We start from the raw sequence: 19119 nt of genomic DNA on the forward strand, positions 1-19119 counted from the left end.
TACAGCATAGCTACAATAGAAATTGCAGACAGGGTTTCCTGTGAAAATAAGGGCAGTCTCTTATCTTACAACGTTTACATGCATTGTGTGAGGCTCTTCCAGTTTGGGACCAATGTAGAATACTCTCCTCCTTTAAAGCACATAGCAGGCTGACAGAACTGGGGTAAAGGCACTTGCAAAACTGGAGCGTCAGGTAACACGTGACACAATTATCTTTCTATTAAATTAACATGAGCAATGCCATTTTGTCTCTTCCTGAAATGACACCCTCTTTAAACTGTTCAACCTGCTTAATATAAAGTCTCACTTTATATTATTTCATGTTCTCTAAAATACCTTGAAATCTCTTGAGCATCTCTTGAAAGACACGCAAGCCACTCCAGGGCTGTTGACTGGGATGCTGATTACCCAGTGTATGTTATAAATCACACCCTAATCTTTTCCCTTTATCCTGCCTGTAAGTCAGTATTACTGAGTCTTCCTTATGAGCCTCCATTCCTGTGTTTTGGAATGAGTAATGGTAGTCATCTTCAAAGGACAAGCCAGAGCATGCTGAATTGGCAAGATAGATGCCAAAAGAGATGGCATCTCACCCAAGCTCTGCCACACTGTTGGCAACATCACCTTGGCGAAAATTACATCATCATTCAGAATCAAAATCCCTTACTTAAATAAACAGAAAAGGTCCAGCAAAGCCCTTTTCTGTATTTTCCTGATACAACGAATCATTTCCAAATAGTTTTATTCTTTTCTAATTTTGTTATTGACTCCTGTCTTATGGTTTTATTGCTGTGCACAGACACCATGACCAGTGTAAGTTTTATAAGGGACAACATTTAACTGGGGCTGGCTTACAGGCTCAGAGGTTCAGTCCATTGTCATCAAGACAGGAGCATGGCAGCATCCAGGCAGGCATGGGGCAGGAGGAGCTGAGTTCTACATCTTCACCCAAAGGAAGCCAGGAACAGACTAAGCATCCTCAGCCAGCTAGGAGAAGGAAGGTGGCCACTCTAATAACATACAGTAATATGGCCAAGTCATGTACTTCTTCCCAGCCATTTACCTGCACATCAAAAAAAGAAAAAAAAAAGTCAGGAAACTAACTGAAAAGAAGCTGATTTTTCTCCATATTTGCTTTTTGTTTCCTTCTAAAAGTCTTGCCATTGACATATTAGCATAGAGAATATGACATTTCGAAATATGTTATGTATATAAATACTTGTTTCTTTACTTCATTACCTGTATTTTCATAGCAGCATGAGAGGGTCCACAGAAAACGAGAAAAGGTGAATAACTTGACAGAGGCCAGGGTCACAAATGGCTCCTGGCTATGCCTTAAATGAACCTTGTACACTGAACAAACTACCGAAGTCCTTTGTGATCTGGCTTATCTTCTCAAAAATATGGTGATTTGAAGAAACTTATAGGATTACCTTTAGTTATAAAATAGAAAAAACTTCACTATGATGAGATAAATTCATTACATTGAAAAGTTTCTGCAAACGGGCCAATGAGATGGATCAGTGCTTGCAACTAAACCATAGGCCTAAGTTTACTCCCCAGTCCTCACGATAGCTTTTGCTGTAATGAACAGTATAAGGCTAGTCCTTTTAGCTAAATATGTGCTGACATATGATTTCCTTACAGTCAGTTCTGAGCAACGAATCCTTATTAGTACATACACAAAACGTTAAAACTCTGTAAATAGATGTTTGCCATAAGACACACAGAACCTTAGCGGAACATTCTAATGAGTTCACAGTAGATTTTGAGGATCGTATAAAACCATGCAGATATGTGGCCTATTTATTTTTCTTGCAAGCTTGGAATTCGTAACATTTTAAAGTTTTAAATTAAAGCCATTTTTACATTTTTAGCAAGGGGCAACGTTCCAAGTCTCAAATTGATTTTAACAAAAATTTTAAAGAAGACTAATAGGTAAAAATGTTAGGTAGACAGTTGCTTTAATATTCACTAATGATGGAAATTAGAAGCACCCCACATTCACACACCATTACTTGGTTCTTTATGTAAATAAGAAATTTTAATTATACTACAAATCCACAGTCTTATTTTTAAAAAATTTATGCATGCTGAAAGGTTTTTTCAGACTCATTTAGATACATTTTTTTAATAACCTGCTAATCTGTGGTTAAATTGAAATAAAAAACTAAGGAAAAGAAAAATTGTTTAATGCACCCTAAAACATCATATTCAGACTGACATTTTGTGAATCACTTTTCAACTCAAAACTGCCCATGAGAACTTTTTTTTTTTTTTTTTTTTGCTTAATACTGAACTCAGATTGTAAGGTCCATCTCTATTTTAGAGATTTTTCAATTATGAAAAACATGTCAATAATATATATACATATATATATATTAGTTCATCAGAATCAAGCACTATAATCAATGTATAGAAATAATATATGCAAACAATGCAGACACACATAAGCAGATGTCGGACATATATGTATAATAGCTATACATAATTATGTCATAGTGAACTGTATAGGTTTTTAACTATCATTGCCAATCAAGCAATGTTTTGCAACTTTCTAGCAAACCCCCAAGTATGCATGATGGTTAAAACCCAAAAATCTGTGCTTTTCTGCAAACACACTGGGAAACCAAAAGCACTGTGAATGCCTGGGACACTGCTTATGTTTTTCTATATGTATTTTTCTGCAGAGGACAAGTTTGTAGGCTATAATTTTTTTAAGTAAGTGGAGTTTTGGTTTTCTTCAATGCCAGCTTCAGGAATAGCTTGAAAAGAAGCAATTTATAGCTATAGGATCATGAAATGATTTGGCATAATTTGATTTGGCTAAAAAATGAATTTATAAAGAACTTATGAAAAACATATTGCTGTGGGTTGTCGGGAGTGCAGGAAGTTGCATTTAAATCTTACAGAAACACGTGGATATGTTTTGAGGCACGAGTCCATGATATGAGAATCCCCCAGAACCTCAAACTATATACATCCAAAGATATAATAGTGAGCTAAAATCAGGAAGACATATATTTGGTGGCAGCACCTGACAGGTCGCAAGTTTAGCATGTTTTTGTAACTGAAATTATATTGCTACGTCAATGATATTTTATTCTGTTGAAGTTTACATCTCCTTCTAAGACCTCTACCTTAGCATATAGATATTACAGCTAAATTCCATTTCTTTGGCAGCGAACTTATTTCTTAAGAAATAACGGAGTTTATATTCAGACTGTAAGGAACGTTACTCAGAGAGACTCTCTCTAAATTATTAGCCTTCTGAAGGCTATTCTTAACAACCAATAGAATAAGCCCGGACCATACTAAATACCAGTGTCTGATGCAGAATAAGGACTGCAGGCTATGTGCTTTATAGAGCTATCCTCCTTGAAGTTCACATTTATACTACAAGATAGTCATTATGCTGCCCATTTTTCAGATGAGAGAAATAGAGCCTGAAACTCTAACTGATGCTGTCCCAGCTACACAGATGGTCAGTCCTGTGGCAGGGATACAGACTTATTTTTCTATCCTGACACGTGGCAAGCATTAGGTGGTGGTTTGATCGAAAAACTCACATTATCCTATCTATTGCAACGATTGTAGAATTATTAGGAATAAAACTACATAATTTCAGTGAACGCCAATATAAAAAGAAAAAAAAACAATTATTCTGTACTGTTATTTTAACAAATGGATGCCAAAACAAAGACTTAATTACTGTATCAGTGAGATAGCAGGCCCTAGGAACAGTAATCGTCTGCTGGAGTGTGTGGGGGAGGAGCTTATCATAAATTATTTATGTTGCCACTCATAAGGAAAGAAGGTTCTTCTTAGAATCCTATGATACCCTTGACGGCAGGTGCGGACAAACTGCGTGAGGCTCTTCAAGAAGAGCCCAAGAGTGGATACTCTGCAGGCGCAATTACCTTTTAATTGGACATTTCAGATTGTCAACACAAGTCATAATAATTTATGCAATCAAAAAACCATAATTATCTTGAATAGCGTGAGATCTCGGGCCACCTTTAATTCAGCGAGAGAGTATCTCCCACGCGTGTACTCACCACACAGTTGCTGATTGCATGTTTTACAAAAGTCTTAGGGAAAGTGCTAAGACTCCAGATCAATTGCGTTTCATACTGTAGCAATCAAACAGAAGAAACTAAAGCGAGGTTCTGGGAAAATTAGAAACGGGGACTGAGAGGCTTGGACTGGAAAGTTCTCGGATGAGTGTCTTTGTCTCTCTCTAATGCACTGTCTCCCTCTATAAGCTGAAGACATATGTCCCGAACGGCTTAGTGGCTAAAAGGTAAACGATGGAAATTACAACCAAACTGTTTGCCTTCTGTGTCACCACTAATTTGGTTTGAGGATGCTCTTAGTGTACAAAGCGGTTAGGATTATCAACTTTAAAAAAAAAATCTCGTTCATCATCTCGTAATTAAGACTTCCAATGATTTAGAGATGGTTTTTTAGTTAGATGGCCTCATTTAGAATGACCCATCAGACAATCCTGGGGTTCTTGACATGGTCTAACCATTTGTCATATTTCGAAATTCCAGCAGTTTATCTGAAAGTGGGGGATACTTTAATAATTAAAAGCAGAATCCTTGATCCTTGACTTACATATTATAAGTTAGATAAAATACAAATCAAACTCAGAGTCCGTAAAAAATTGAATTCTAAAATGTATTTCTTAAAGAAGTGCATTTATAAAAAAATTAATTGTGCATTAAAAGATCACACTAAACATAATGTTGAATGAGTCATGTAATAAATTAGTCAACATTGAAATTTTATATTTATCATTACTTAGCTGATGTAACAATTTAATATTAATAATAGATAATAATGATATTATAATAATGTAACTGTAATATTTAATGTTATTTTAAGTAATGTTAATAACCTTTATTAGTAACAGTCTGCCTATAACTTACAGATTTATAGAAAATATGTCATTTCATCTATAAAGGAAGATCAGAAATCTTTTCAAAAAGGTGGTGCATGACTTTAGTGGTGGCAGTGTTTGTCATCTGCCTATGACCATTGTTTATATTTTTAAATTTTTCTTATTACACTTAATTTGTTTTGTGGGGTCTGTGTACATACAACAATGTGTTAAGGTCACAAGACAATTTTTAGGGGTCCGTTCTCTCCTGACACGTGGGTCCTAGGAATCAACTCAGCAAGCACATTGACCTGCTAGGCCATATCCCTGGCTTCATGTAGTTATTTTCAGTCCAAATCACTAACACACATTTTTGTTGATTGTGAAAATACGATGTGTGCAATGAGTGCAAATCCATGTTTATTACATATAGCAAAAGACCCAAGTGGGTGGAACAAAGGTTCTTTGAATTTCTTTGCAAACCCAGTTAGGCACATAAGGGGAATGAGAGAACTATACATCTAGAAACTACCCATCTGAATTTCCCTGAGATGTTCACCTTGTTATTTGACTTGACCTCTTCTGGTGCCTATTTTGACAGTTGTGCAATCTGTTTGAGAGTCCCTGGGTATTCCTGATTGGCGAGTGCACAGATAAGAAGGCACTCTTATCCTGCTATTTCTGCACTGAATCTAGCTGATCTAACCTCAGCAAGAGAATAACCACATCTTGGCAGAAGTCACTCTTCTGCGGTCTGGAGTGGTCTATGCAGTCACTAAGTACAGGGACTGTAAAGGGAGGTCTGCCACATTCTCAGCCGCAGTTTTCTTTCCTCTACTGAGTTAATGTAGACAGGCGCCTAGCCATACCGCTATTATCATAGCTCATTGGTCTTAACTGGGAGCCCAGGCCAGAAATCTCAATACCTTTGAGGAAGCATTCATTTGCAACTGGGTTAATTAAGGATAATTCATTGACTCTGTCTGCTACACGATTCAACTCCTATTTACCAACACCACTTACCCTTTGTTTATTACCCAACAAAATTCACCGTTTGTAGGAGCATAATTAAGGATTAAATTCAGTAAAATTGCATCAGAAATTAATCCCATTTAATGCTTTAATTGGAAGGTATTTTTAATACATTCACTTTTCAGAGTAATGGCATACCCACTTGACAATGGTCCATCATCATTACGTCTCCTTTTTGTTCAAATATCATATTGCAATTGCTTTGTATTAAGTATCTTACATAAGAATAGACACCATGTGCTATTCTTATATGTGCTATAAGTATATACATCTCTGGATATATACCCAAAGGATATATAGGTTTCAATTTAGAATGTAGTGGGTATACCTTTCCATAAGATTCTGACAGTAGCCTGGGCAGACACTCTGATGTTAGTTAGGACTTTTAGAATAATCTCAAAAGTCCAAATTTCACGAAATTAGGAATATTGACTTTCCTGGATAAAAAGTGAGAAAAATGTTACCTTTATCATCTAAATAACTAATTACATGGAAACACAGACCTTTAGCCTGATTCTGATACTACAAACCGTGGTTCAGGGAAAACAATGTATTCTCTGCATTTCTTTTCAGCAACTCTTTCTTGGGACCTAATTCAACATCTAGGCTATTTCTCCCAAGGTCACTGTTCGGTTTCCCAAGAGTCTGCCTTGCTTGAATTCGTCCTCCTGATCATTGCTAGATAGCAGCTTTTGAAGGAATGTTTTCTCACCCCACATGTTAATGCTCTTAAAAGGACTATGTGTCCCTCCTTAACCAATCTCCTCTCCCTTGAATTTATTGTCTCTCTGTGTATATGTGAGGTGTTGAATAACAAGGATGTGCAGAGCCAAGAGCAAATACTGCTGATCACTAAGACTGGCATACATGTGGTATGTTCCTCTATCTTTACATCATGCTCAGACTACACGGGGTAGATAAGCTAAAATGGTTTCCTTAGGGAATATCAAGAGGAACAACTACCAGCTTTCAGTCTTTTCTATTGGCATGAAATTATTTTGTTTTCAGAAACCTATATTACTTTGTTATAATGAATAAGAAAAAATGTAACTTTTCCTCAGGATACAGAGAGAGAGAGAGGATGGCAATGGAGGACACTGAACCCTTAGAACATTTAGATCTTTGCTTATAAAACTTGGATGGAGGACAGAGCAAGGAGACATTACAGGATCACAAAGGAAAACCTGAGTGGTACATGTTTTAGTAATAAATATGTGCTGCTAGAATTTTGGAAATTCAGGAGGAAGTTGGTCCCTTTTTCCAGATGAAATATCCTCCCGTATAGTCCTATAAGTGGGGAGAGAATAGGATATATACTCACTAAAGGTGCCTGTAAGGGTAGGATATATACTTACTAAAGAATAGGACATATACTCACTAAAGGTGCCTGTAAGGGTAGGATATATACTTACTAAAGAATAGGATATACACTCACTAAAGGTGCCTGTAAGGTGTAGATATATACTTATTAAAGAATAGGACATACACTCACTAAAGGTGCCTGTAAAAGGTGGGATATATACTTACTAAAAAACAGGACATATACTCACTAAAAGATGCCTGTAAGGGTAGGATATATACTTTCTAAAGAATAGGATATATACTCACTAAAGGTGCCTGTAAGGGTAGGATATATACTTACTAAAGAATAGGACATATACTCACTAAAGGTGCCTGTAAGGGTAGGATATATACTTACTAAAGAATAGGACATATACTCACTAAAGATTCCTGTAAGGGTAGGATATATACTTACTAAAGAATAGGATATATGCTCACTAAAGATGCCTGTAAGGGTAGGATATATACTTACTAAAGAATAGGACATATACTCACTAAAGATGCCTATAAAGGTAGGATATATACTTACTAAAGAATAGGACACATACTCACTAAAGGTGTCTGTAAGGGTAGGGTATATACTTACTAAAGAATAAGATATATACTCACTAAAGGTGCCTGTAAGGGTAGGATATATACTTACTAAAGAATAGGACATATACTCACTAAAGGTGCCTGTAAGGGTAGGATATATACTTACTACTCACTAAAGGTGCCTGTAAGGGTAGGATATATACTTATTAAAGAATAGGACATATACTCACTAAAGGTGCCTGTAAGGGTAGGATATATACTTACTAAAGAATAGGACATATACTCACTAAAGGTGCCTGTAAGGGTAGGATATATACTTACTAAAGAATAGGATATATACTCACTAAAGGTGCCTGTAAGGGTAGGATATATACTTACTAAAGAATAGGATATATACTCACTAAAGGTGCCTGTAAGGGTAGGATATATACTTTACTAAAGAATAGGACATACACTCACTAAAGATGCCTGTAAGGATCGCACTCACTTGGCTGTTCTCTTCAATGCATAAAGACTCCACAGTGCCAAACACTGCTTCCGATTCAGTAAATATTTTATGAGATAATTCATAAATACAATGGATTCTCCCCACCTCATTCTTTCTCACTTTTATTTCTCAAACATTAACAGAAAACATGGAATGCAATGTTTATCAAGATTATAGGAACAAGGACAAAAACAAATAAGTAGCCAGGTTACTTTAGAGCTAGTGAGCAGAGATACATTGTACCCAACAGCCAGTAATTGTCCTGCCCAGAAGATGTTTCAGTAGAAATGGTGGTTATATATTTAAAGAACATTACTTAACGTTGTTCATTCAGGTCTAAGCTCCTTCTGACTTAAAATGTCCTTAAAATAAAAGCAGGACTGTGGACACAGCTAGTAGTAGTTCAATAGGCAGCTTAATAGGCTTGTCTCAGTATTGAAGCAAACTAGGAAAATCCTTTAAAGCAGTGGTTCTCAGCCTGGAAGGTGGAGGGGTAGGGGTGGGGGTTCAAATGACCCTTCTTCAGAGTTCACCGGAAAACAGACATGGCTAGAAGGTATCAACACCTGCAATAGTGAAACCACCTTACACTGTTGCCAGAGGTTGGAAAGAAGGGAGGTAGTTTAGAGGACTCTGATACACAGAGAACCAGATAGTTCTGAAAACTTGATGGCAGGGATAAAGAAGGGTCTCAGGTCTAGCTTGGTCCCGAGTTTCTTATTCAGACAATTTATGGATAATTGTGACCGTCTCTGATGTGGTAAATACAAAAGAAGGATGGGGAAAATAGGGACTCTTATTGCCACCATGGTGTGAACAGGACAGGGTTTAAAAGCTCAAAGGTTCAATGTTTCTTTTATTTTATTAGCACAAACACACACACACACACACACACACACACACACACAAGCATCATTCTCAGTAATAGCAAGAATCACACTCAATTGATAAGAGGTTCCAGACACACACAGATTTATTAAAAAGCCATTATCTAAGTCAGACTAGCATCAAGTAAAACCGTCAAGGTATGTGGCACATATGCAAAATGACAAAGGGTAGCTTAATTAGTACATTTCGTACGTATTTAAAAGTTTGTTTTCCAGACTTGTTTCCGGCGTCCATGAGGCTTTGTGCTCCAACTTAATATTCTTTAATTACCCTCCTTCTTGCCCACATGTTTTGTTTATTTTCTCTTTCTAGGTCTTTGCTTTTCACAATCCTATGGTATGTCAAATTATGAACCCCACTCTGGTCCTCTTAATCAGAAATTTCCTGGGTCTATATTTTCACAGGGTTGATGAGTGTTCAACCCTGACTGCATCTTAGTTATTGTCCACATCTTAGTTTATAATGTGTCCTGACTCCCTAATTCTCCCAAGTGTTCAGTTTCCTAACATGAACTCTCCCTCACCCAGCCCACCCACTTTCCTCACAGTACCTTAGCACAGAAGCATGTGTGTTTGTATCTAATTTACAAAGGGAATATGAAATCAATCAATACTAATGAATAATGGCCAGCAGATAAGATAGCATTTCGAAGTGATACTCTGTAGTCCCTGTGTATTGTGGTGCTGATGTGTGAAGTGAACAGAACTCACTCACTCAGAGGCAAGTGTGTAACACACACTTTAGGGACTCCAACTTAAATCAGCAAAGGAGACAACGAAGATTGTGTTAAGAGGGAATTACAATCTCTCGCCCCTAATCAAAAGACACTTTCCTCCCAAGTCCTAATGATTGGACTTGGGAGTAAATGTGGAGTATATTTACATTTTCACCTCTTTACCAGCTTTCCATATATGATGATATCTGTACATTCATGAGACCGTTGGATATTTGTGATGGAGTGGTCTGCTCTGACTATGGGGTTCTTGAGTGGGACCAGTGAGTTCTTGACTAAAGCATTTATTCTTTGCTGTGGAAGAAATTTATTCCCAATAGAAAATTGAAATGTAAAGGAACATATTTATAGAAAAAAACGACTTGGGACTCTCAGATCATTTTAAGAGTTGACTTCATGTTACATACCTTTCACAAGCTATAGACTCCGTTTGCTCCTCCCCAGTGAAGTGACTTCTTCCTATGTCACCATTGCTTTCCACCAATTTTATTGATGACATATACTTTTGAAGTCGCTTTTTTATTAGACTATTTATTTCAGTTCTGAAATGCAAAGTAGCAACATAAATTTAAGTTTCATATTTATTGTTACACTTAAGCCTCTTTAAGTAGCTCAAATATAGCACATATGTTACATATGTATTATCTGTAGTATGCATTCATCAACTGCAATACTTAGCTCCTCAGATAAGTAATTAAGAAATACCAAAATTGCCTTAGTGAAAATAAGTTTTAATCTGATAAATGCTCTGGTGGGTATTTATTTTGTGTCCTAATGGTTCTTTTTATATCACACAGCCCACATGGTTTGCTAAACTTTAATAAATAATAATAAATTATACCAATTTTAAAGTTAGTATTAGAATTGTACCTATGTACCACTTGATACCCTAAAATGTATCTCATGAGCTGATTTTCTCCTTCATACATCTTTCACTTGGCTTTCCCCTCTCCATGTTCAAATACAGATCTTGCCATCTTTCTTATAAGCTGCATTAAACTCTTCCATTCAACTTAAAAGCCTTTTAAAGCCAGGAAATCTCATTTTAGCTGACAAAAATGGTCGAGACATCTGGCCAGAAAATTTCCCTAGTGCCTTATGGTCCCCAACTCACTTGACAGAAGGAACAGTGGAGCATGTACCTGCAAGTTTGTCACGGGCATAGCAGTCTTGATTCCACATATCGTATGTAGTGCGTCTGAAGAGGGAAGAGTGCAAAGATCTGAGAACTATATTATTTTACATCTTAGTTTCTCCTCCTAGGAAAAGGCGGAACCTCCGAAAACCGAAGATGAGGTTCCTTCTCCTGAACAGGTTCACCCTGCTGTTCCTGCTCCTCGTGGTGAGTGAGGATTGTTGTTTCCTGTGTGTGGCTGTGCAGAGTGTGGAGGAGTGTGTGAGTGTAGGTGAACTGACAGCTGTAGGAAAACCAAAACTGGGCTTCTCCAAAGTGGCGTTCCTCTTCACATTCTGGTGGAGAATGTGAGAAATGTCCGCTGGACATTTGCTCCTTTTGATTATTGTCATGATTTATGTAAACAACTGTGTTCTGTTTGTTTGGGAAAGTGCATAATAATTTGTGTCGCCTTCATAGTACGGACAGCTGAGCGTTTGCCTGAATAACATTTCTTACCTGTTTTTGAAAGGTGGGTTTGGATTGTGACTTCTGGGCTCATCCGTGCTTTTAAAGCATGTGAACTCTGTCGGTCTAGCCCTTGATTCCTCTCCAATGTCTTTCTGAACAAAACTAAGAATCTTCAGTATTTTGGGAACCATTGGTACTGTGTAACTTGTGTAACTTGTGCAACTTTGTGGCCTTTAAGATCAGACTCATGCTACATGGCTTCATGTTGCTTTATTCATAAAGATTTGGCTAATAAGTAGTTAAAACACTCTTTTGGTGTCTATTTATATTAAAAGTATGGACACACCATGGGCAAATGAGGATGGTCTAAATCCCTGTCCCTATCACCCATGGATCTAGTGAGACCGAACTAAGCCCAAGAGGATTGCTTACAACATTCTAGAATAGGTTCTAGCTGTTATGATACTTTTAGAAACCTCTGGTAACCCAAAAGTAGGCTGATTGACTCACATCAAAGAAGGATTCATGCTAGCACAAAGTCTGAGGCCATTTCCTTCCATCCTTCATGTTCCTAATGAATTAAACCTTTTAGAATGTAAACCCCATGAGGGCAGAAACCGTGCTCGCGAATGTACTGCTAAGTTTTCAAAACCTACAACCTGGTGTACAGAAGGTGTTAATAGTATTTATTGCACAAAGGACCTGGTGGCGCCTCATCTGCTGACTGCTACAGTGGCAGCTTGGTTGTCGTATGCGTGATGACACGTTCTCGTGTATTCTAGAATGACATCACATATATGGCAGCTAAACTGTTACAGGAACAACAAGTAATATTATAGATAAGTGAGTTGGTTGGTTTTTTAAAGACATGTGAAATGTTTGTGTCTCATTGTCACCTTTATATGAGCATGTCATTATATGTTTGTTGCATCACTCATAGTATAAGCTCAAAAATAACGAATTAGTCAAATTGCTTCCAATGTTCCATATTGCTTGATTGTCTCATGGCATCGCTGCTGGCTTTATTTTTCCTTATTACTGTTGAAATAATGCTATCTCCTTAGCAATTTTATTTGCGTGAAATTATCAGGAAGGTTTAATTAACAGTGTAAAATGTTTAAATATAAATGTTATTTTTAAGCAGTACTAGTTTCATTATTAGGAAATATTGTACATTTCTACCTGCATTTACATATTTTTATCTACCTATCTACCATCCATCTATCCATCCATTCATTTACAAATGGAATATTCCAAGGTGCATGTTATTTAGGAATAAAGTCACTGGTGGGGGAGGGGGGGATTCAATGCTTAAGCAAGGACCAGGCTGGGAGCAGCCCAGAACACTGTGGCTCGTCTGACTCCTGAGGTTCTGATTTCTCATTCTTTCAGTGTTGAAACATTCTCTACTGAACCAAGCACCAAAACAAGTTCACTGGGGTTTGTTTCACTATTGCAAGAATTGCTAAGTATGAAGCTGCTCCCGCCAGAGTTATCAGGTTATCCCTACTCCGACTGATGTTACAATGTGTCAAACGTAATAAAGATGTTGCTGAAAACACAAGTGTAGAGTTTTTATATTTCCCCATCCTTACACATAGTGTTTCCCTCAGGCTCCAATGAATTCCGATTGTTACAAGAACATTTCTTAATGAGTTGTCAAACATACAGGCATACAGGGACAGAATTCAGAATATGGTTCTGGAAAGATCCATACCTAAGGAAAATAATTGCTAATGTCTAAGACTTTTAGTAAAAAAAAAAAGAATATATATATATATATCTTTTATTTGATCAGGATCATCAATTTCTCTGCTGTAATAAATTTAAAATGCATTAAATATTAAGTAATCAATATCCAAATAGTAGAAATGTTAAAAATAGGGGTTGGGGATTTAGCTCAGTGGTAGAGCGCTTGCCTAGCAAGCACAAGGCCCTGGGTTCGGTCCCCACCTCTGAAAAAAAAAAGAAAAAAATAAAGAAATGTTAAAAATAATGAGAAGTATCTACCCTCTTCACTGTATATATATATATCATTCCAGCTTCTAATTTAATTAGAAGACAATGAACAGATAGCACTCAATTAAACATAATCAAGTGAGCCCCAAATGGCTTCCAAATAGATAAACTTTGACTATCTATCCCACAAGAGCAATGCCATCCTCCCTTTTTTAATGGTTCAGGCATATCAATTTAGACGTTTTAAATATAATCACATACTTCCTTACAAATGTGAGCAAATTAGATATTAAAACACAAACACAAATAAGGAATCTCTTTTAAGAAAAGCAAAATAGAAAAATGTAAGCTGAACAAAAACACATTCTAATTTCTAATGGTATATCTGAGAATGTCCTGCGGGGAGATGATTGTTCATGGTGTCTCTGGTCAGGAGTGTCTCTTCCTAGACAGTTAGGTCCACAGGAGCAGGATTCACACCTGTTTGCTTCAGGACTTCATCCTCAGGAATGTTTGGCTTGCCCAGTTCAGTAACCATTTCTCTGCTGTAATAAATTTAAGATGCATTAAATACCAAGTAATCAATATTCAAATTGTAGGAGTGTTATAATGGTTAGAAGTATCCACCGTCTTCACCATATAAACAGTTTCTACCCAACTAACTTGTGGGCATGTCTAAACCAGTACTCACCTTCCCCCACACAGATTTTAATTTGACCCCATATTCCTTCCTCCAGAAATCACCCTTTTTTTCAGAAGTGTGGACCAAATATCTATGCCCTTTGGGCATCACTACTCCCAGTCCTTATATTGAGATATGTCTTCATCTCTCCACTGCATGGCAAAGTGTCGAGTGCTGTGTTCTCTTATTCTACCATGGGGTGCTATGGCCCAGACATTCAATTTCCAGCCTCCCCTCTCCCCATGACCTTTGAATTGTGGAGATCTATGCTGCTGAATGAACATTGCTATAATTCTGCCTTCCAAACCTTAATTGATCAAAATATGTAAAGGGTTTTTTAATTTTTTTGGTATTTCAGAAATATGCAATATCTGTTTTTTTCAACTCCTTACCTATCCTAAACTATACTCCCCTTTGTCATGATGATGTCACCACAGCGTCATAGCAGTCCCTGAACATTAGTGTGGCTTTTCCCTCTACACAGCCTTTCTTCTCTTCTCTAGATACCTCCAGAAACCCAAGATCCCATTCAAATTCTTATATGTATCTGTAACTGTCATGAAATATTTTTGCCCCATATCCTTTCCCTATTCTGAATTTTGTACTATACATCTTCACATTGATGACATGTTACTGCAGGGCCGGACACAGTGGGAGACACAGAATCAGAGATATTTGAGCACGAAGCTCAACAAATAAATAAGCTCTATTCCTAATGTGGCTGGCACTACTAAGATGTACACCAGGTGTGTCAACTGAGAAAACAGAATTCTTGATTACAAGCGAGAAGAGACAGTATAGTGATGATCACCTCACTCATACACACATGTCCAAACACACAACTTATGGGAAGCAAAGACCTGTAGATGGTGACTGAGTAGAAAGGCAATGTCAACTTGTTCTGAAACCTGATGTACCAATATAAACATTGAAGAGTTATATTTGTTTTGTTCACTGAATATGAATTACAATGTGTAAGTCAAGTGCTGACGAAGCCACTTTGAAGAACTTAAAGTCAATTATTTTCTTTGATCCGAGGGATACACAAGGCAAATTTTGGCAGAGTATACAAACCACACCTGAGCAAAACCTAGCTGAGGATGTCCACTAAAGAAGCATGTTTTTCCTGTAATTTCTATGTTTTTAAATGTGCAACCCATGATTCTTAAGATTTACAAAGATGGAAAAGTTGGTCTAAAATGGAGATGTCTCAAAAATCAAATTATTTGCCTTGTTTATGTGTAGACTTTCCAAAGAAAATAAATTAAAACCATAGGAGATTATTAAGATGTGTGTGAGTGTGTATGATTGCTCTACATTCTCAATAGCAACTGTACATTGATACAAGTATAAGTGGGTAGAATATGAATGTTAAACGAACTGTACATTGATACAAGTATAAATGGATAGAATATGAATGTTAAACGTGATGCATTTTTATTATAGAATATTTTATGTAAAGTTCTATATAAATGTTGCTTACAGAAAAAAGAAATGTTTTTGTATTTTTTACAATTAGCACATTTATTTTTTGTGTTAAGTCATTTCCTTCTCTGTACCTTTTATACAGAGCCCTACTCCAGTTCTTCAGGCTCCTACCAATCTCACTGACTCCGGCCTTGATCAGGAGCCATTCCTGTACTTGGTTGGACGCAAGAAGCTTCTGGATGCTCAGTACAAGTGCTATGACCGGATTCAGGAGTTGCCCCCTTATGAGGGAGAAGGTAAAAGAACCATGTGAACCTACATGTGTAGCATCATTTAAGTCTGTTTCTTCCCAAGGTATCAATAGTAGTGAGTAGTTGAAATGGAATAGATCTATAGTCTCACATTATGCTGTGCGTGTGTGTTTTGTTCGGTACATATGATTATTCCCCTCCTATATAGAATAGTATTTTGGCTGACATTAGCCCTTATGACAAAATTACCTCAATAACTCAGCATTCACACCTAATAAGGAGGAACTGTACAGGACTGAGTGACAGCAGAGAAATGCAAAGCGATTGGCAGGGAGTCTGCCTGAGGCAGAATCTGTGCAAACTCTGTCTTGTTTGGATTCATTAGGTGTATCTTTCCTTCAAATGCCAATTCATTGACAACCTCTGATAATTCTTCTCTCTCATTACCGCATCGCCAGTCCGTGGGGAATGGCCTCAGTAAGCATGGTTAATCTGTGCTCTTCTATAGAGTAATCTTTGTAGCCCAAATACTTTCAGGGCTAAGTATAGTTTACTTTCTGTAGAAGTCCCAGAGAAGAAAAGGAAAAAGAAAAACTGTGTGACGGGAGAGCGTTGGCACAGCCTTTTCAATTCTCCTCCATGTCTCTGACCCATCTTCGAAGACTCAATAAGACTTTTAGGTAGCCTTGAACACTGTAAGACAAAGCTTAGAAAGGTGGAAAATGGTGAGATAATGCTCTAGTGATAACTAAAAAAGATTTATCAGATGCAACACAATGATATGCTCTATTAAATTAGAAAATATATTATCCTATGTAAATATATTTCAGATTCTAGAGGAATCGATTTGTATTATCAGTTCTGATAAATAATCCCACAGATGAATTTTTCTTCACTGCCATAAAGGTAAAGGGAGAAAATGTGCCTCACCTTACGTGAACTATAAGTATTACAATTTAAATTCAACTTCTTGGTTGAATATTTTGAAAAGGGTAAAATTTTCAATAAACAAAAACTTAACAACATACCTCAAAGCCCATTCGATTTTTTTTTTTTGTGAGCTAAATTTTCGATCTCCTCTACAATTAAATAAATGGACAGAAGTGCATTGTTTGGAGCTGCTCGCCTTATGAGAAGCCCAACCTGAGAGCCTCTTGCAAAGCTAAAACAAGAACCCTGCCTGCCCTCCAAAGAGATTTTCCCCCACAGATATACCAACATCATTTGAATGTTTATTTCAAAAGAAAATTAACGAGAATGGCTCATTTGAAATACAATTAGTCTTGACTGAAGAGATAGGATCCAGCCTCTCTGATCTCCTCAGAAAACATTCTCTTTCACATAAGTCACATGTTTCAGTGCCAGTTTCTTCCTGCATTCCCCAGGTCCATATTGCAACCGAACTTGGGATGGATGGATGTGCTGGGATGACACTCCAGCTGGTGTAATGTCCTATCAGCACTGCCCTGACTACTTTCCGGACTTTGACCCAGCAGGTAAGGGCTTTAGTTTCATTTTATGTTTTCGTTATGAATTTTAAAAAATGTGTTAAATATACAAATGGACACAAAATCTACTTCAGCTATTGAAGTTACATAGTGGTGTGTCACACCAAACATCACCTTCCACATTGCAAAGCATTTTCATATTTATTATTTCATTTTAAACTGACAATATTTGACATCATACTGCAAGGGAATCCACTCAGTACACGATGTCGAGATCTATTGGAATACATTTGTTAACCTTTATGAGAGGGCACATTGTCTTCTCAGGGCTTCACGCCATCACACAGGTATTGTTAGACACCAACCTGGAATGCTCGAGGAGGACAGTCGAGGAGGGTCAGGTTCTGGGTGGCATGAAATTTAAAAGGCCGATGTCATTTATTTTAAAGTCTTCACGTATACAAGTGTGGAGGTCTAGGGCTGAGGCAGTTCCGCGATGAATACTCAGGAGTGGTGCAAAGGTGTGCAGATAGATTATAGATTGTCCCAGCCTCAATACAGTAGACAGAGAGGTGTGAGCAGGAAATGGGATTGGGTAGTTTTAATTAATAAAAGGTGGGGGGAAATCCTGGTATAGACACGATCAAGGCTTGCCAGGCTCAAATAAAGGTGGGCCTTTAGGGAGCAGAGCACCAGGTGTACCTGGTAAGAAGAGGTCTATTGGGTGTAGCTGCTCACTATGAGATCTGCCTGATCAGATCCAGAAAAGTCTTACTCAGACACCCTAGAAGAAAAAAAATCTGTCCCATTAAGCTAAATCTAGAAGATACTGAAAAGGCTAAATAAGCCTTAATTAGAACCAATGCCCAGATGATGAAACCAAAGATCAGCTACAGACACACTATGTAAGTCTCTAGAAGAAGATAATATTGTTTTCCAAGGGTCATATGATCTGACCTGGCCACAGGTGTTTAAGTGTCTCTGGAATTCCCATACGAGCAAGATATAAGCCCTTCACCGAGACAAGGCTTGGGAGATACTTTGAGGGCTCCCTTGAGGAAATTTCTCACTTATTATTGAAGTCAAAATCCTAACCCAGAACAACAGAGATAATCAAAGTTTAATTACAAGAAATTCTTTTTAAGCCAATGCAAAATAAAATAAATGTCAGTGTTGGCCAAACACTTCTAGAAATCTCCTTCTGAAGGGTGGCATAGGCAGAATGGGCTTTGTATGGTGCCCTAACTTTGAGCTACATTCATATAAATTGGAACCAAAATGCTCCATAATGAGAATCCTTCAGGCCTTTATTACCTCTTCCCAACACATGCTGCCTCATTTATCTTGATCTGTCATTGCATTGAAGGTAAGTTGACCAGCACAAAAATCTTTCCTACAATTGAGATCTGCTAGGCCATTTGAATGTAGCAATGGGCTTTTGCCAAAGTAGCTATAAATATTGACTAAAAAGCATGGTCTTGATAAGCAAAATAGAGATTTCTAGTCATAGCTCCATCTTTTCAGTCTAGGTTTTAGATGGACCCATCTTAGGTAGAGACAAATTCACTTCTAACAAAAAGAGCATCTTCAATGTGTCTTTCTTAGCACATCTCAATTCTTTATGGTTTTATTGACATAAGGCTATATCTAACACAACAATGCTCCAATGAAATGTCAGAGGTTTCAGTTTTGAAGAAATGCTTGATAGAAGACAGACAGTTTGGACTGACTGGGAAGGCTTAGTCAACAAATCTGTGAATTCAGGAGTTTGTTCCTCAGTAGCCACATAAAAATCTGGGCACAGGGGCACACATTTAAATCTTAATTCTGGGAAGGTGGAAGCAAAAGGTTCCATCCAAGTTAGCC

The 19119-nt window shown here is 37.3% G+C and overlaps 1 protein-coding gene across 1 annotated transcript in view; it reads left to right on the forward strand.

Moving 5' to 3' along the window:
* Calcr (calcitonin receptor) overlaps positions 1 to 19119 on the forward strand; it is an 83318-nt gene that overhangs the window by 38984 nt on the left and 25215 nt on the right. The window contains exons 5-7 of the mRNA XM_032907277.1: positions 11164 to 11242; positions 15697 to 15850; positions 17191 to 17301. Of these exons, the coding sequence (XP_032763168.1) occupies positions 11164 to 11242; positions 15697 to 15850; positions 17191 to 17301 (344 nt within the window). The remainder of the gene's footprint in view (positions 1 to 11163; positions 11243 to 15696; positions 15851 to 17190; positions 17302 to 19119) is intronic.

Source organism: Rattus rattus, chromosome 6 (genome assembly GCF_011064425.1).
Source record: "Rattus rattus isolate New Zealand chromosome 6, Rrattus_CSIRO_v1, whole genome shotgun sequence".
In the NCBI taxonomy this organism is placed as follows: domain Eukaryota; kingdom Metazoa; phylum Chordata; class Mammalia; order Rodentia; family Muridae; genus Rattus; species Rattus rattus.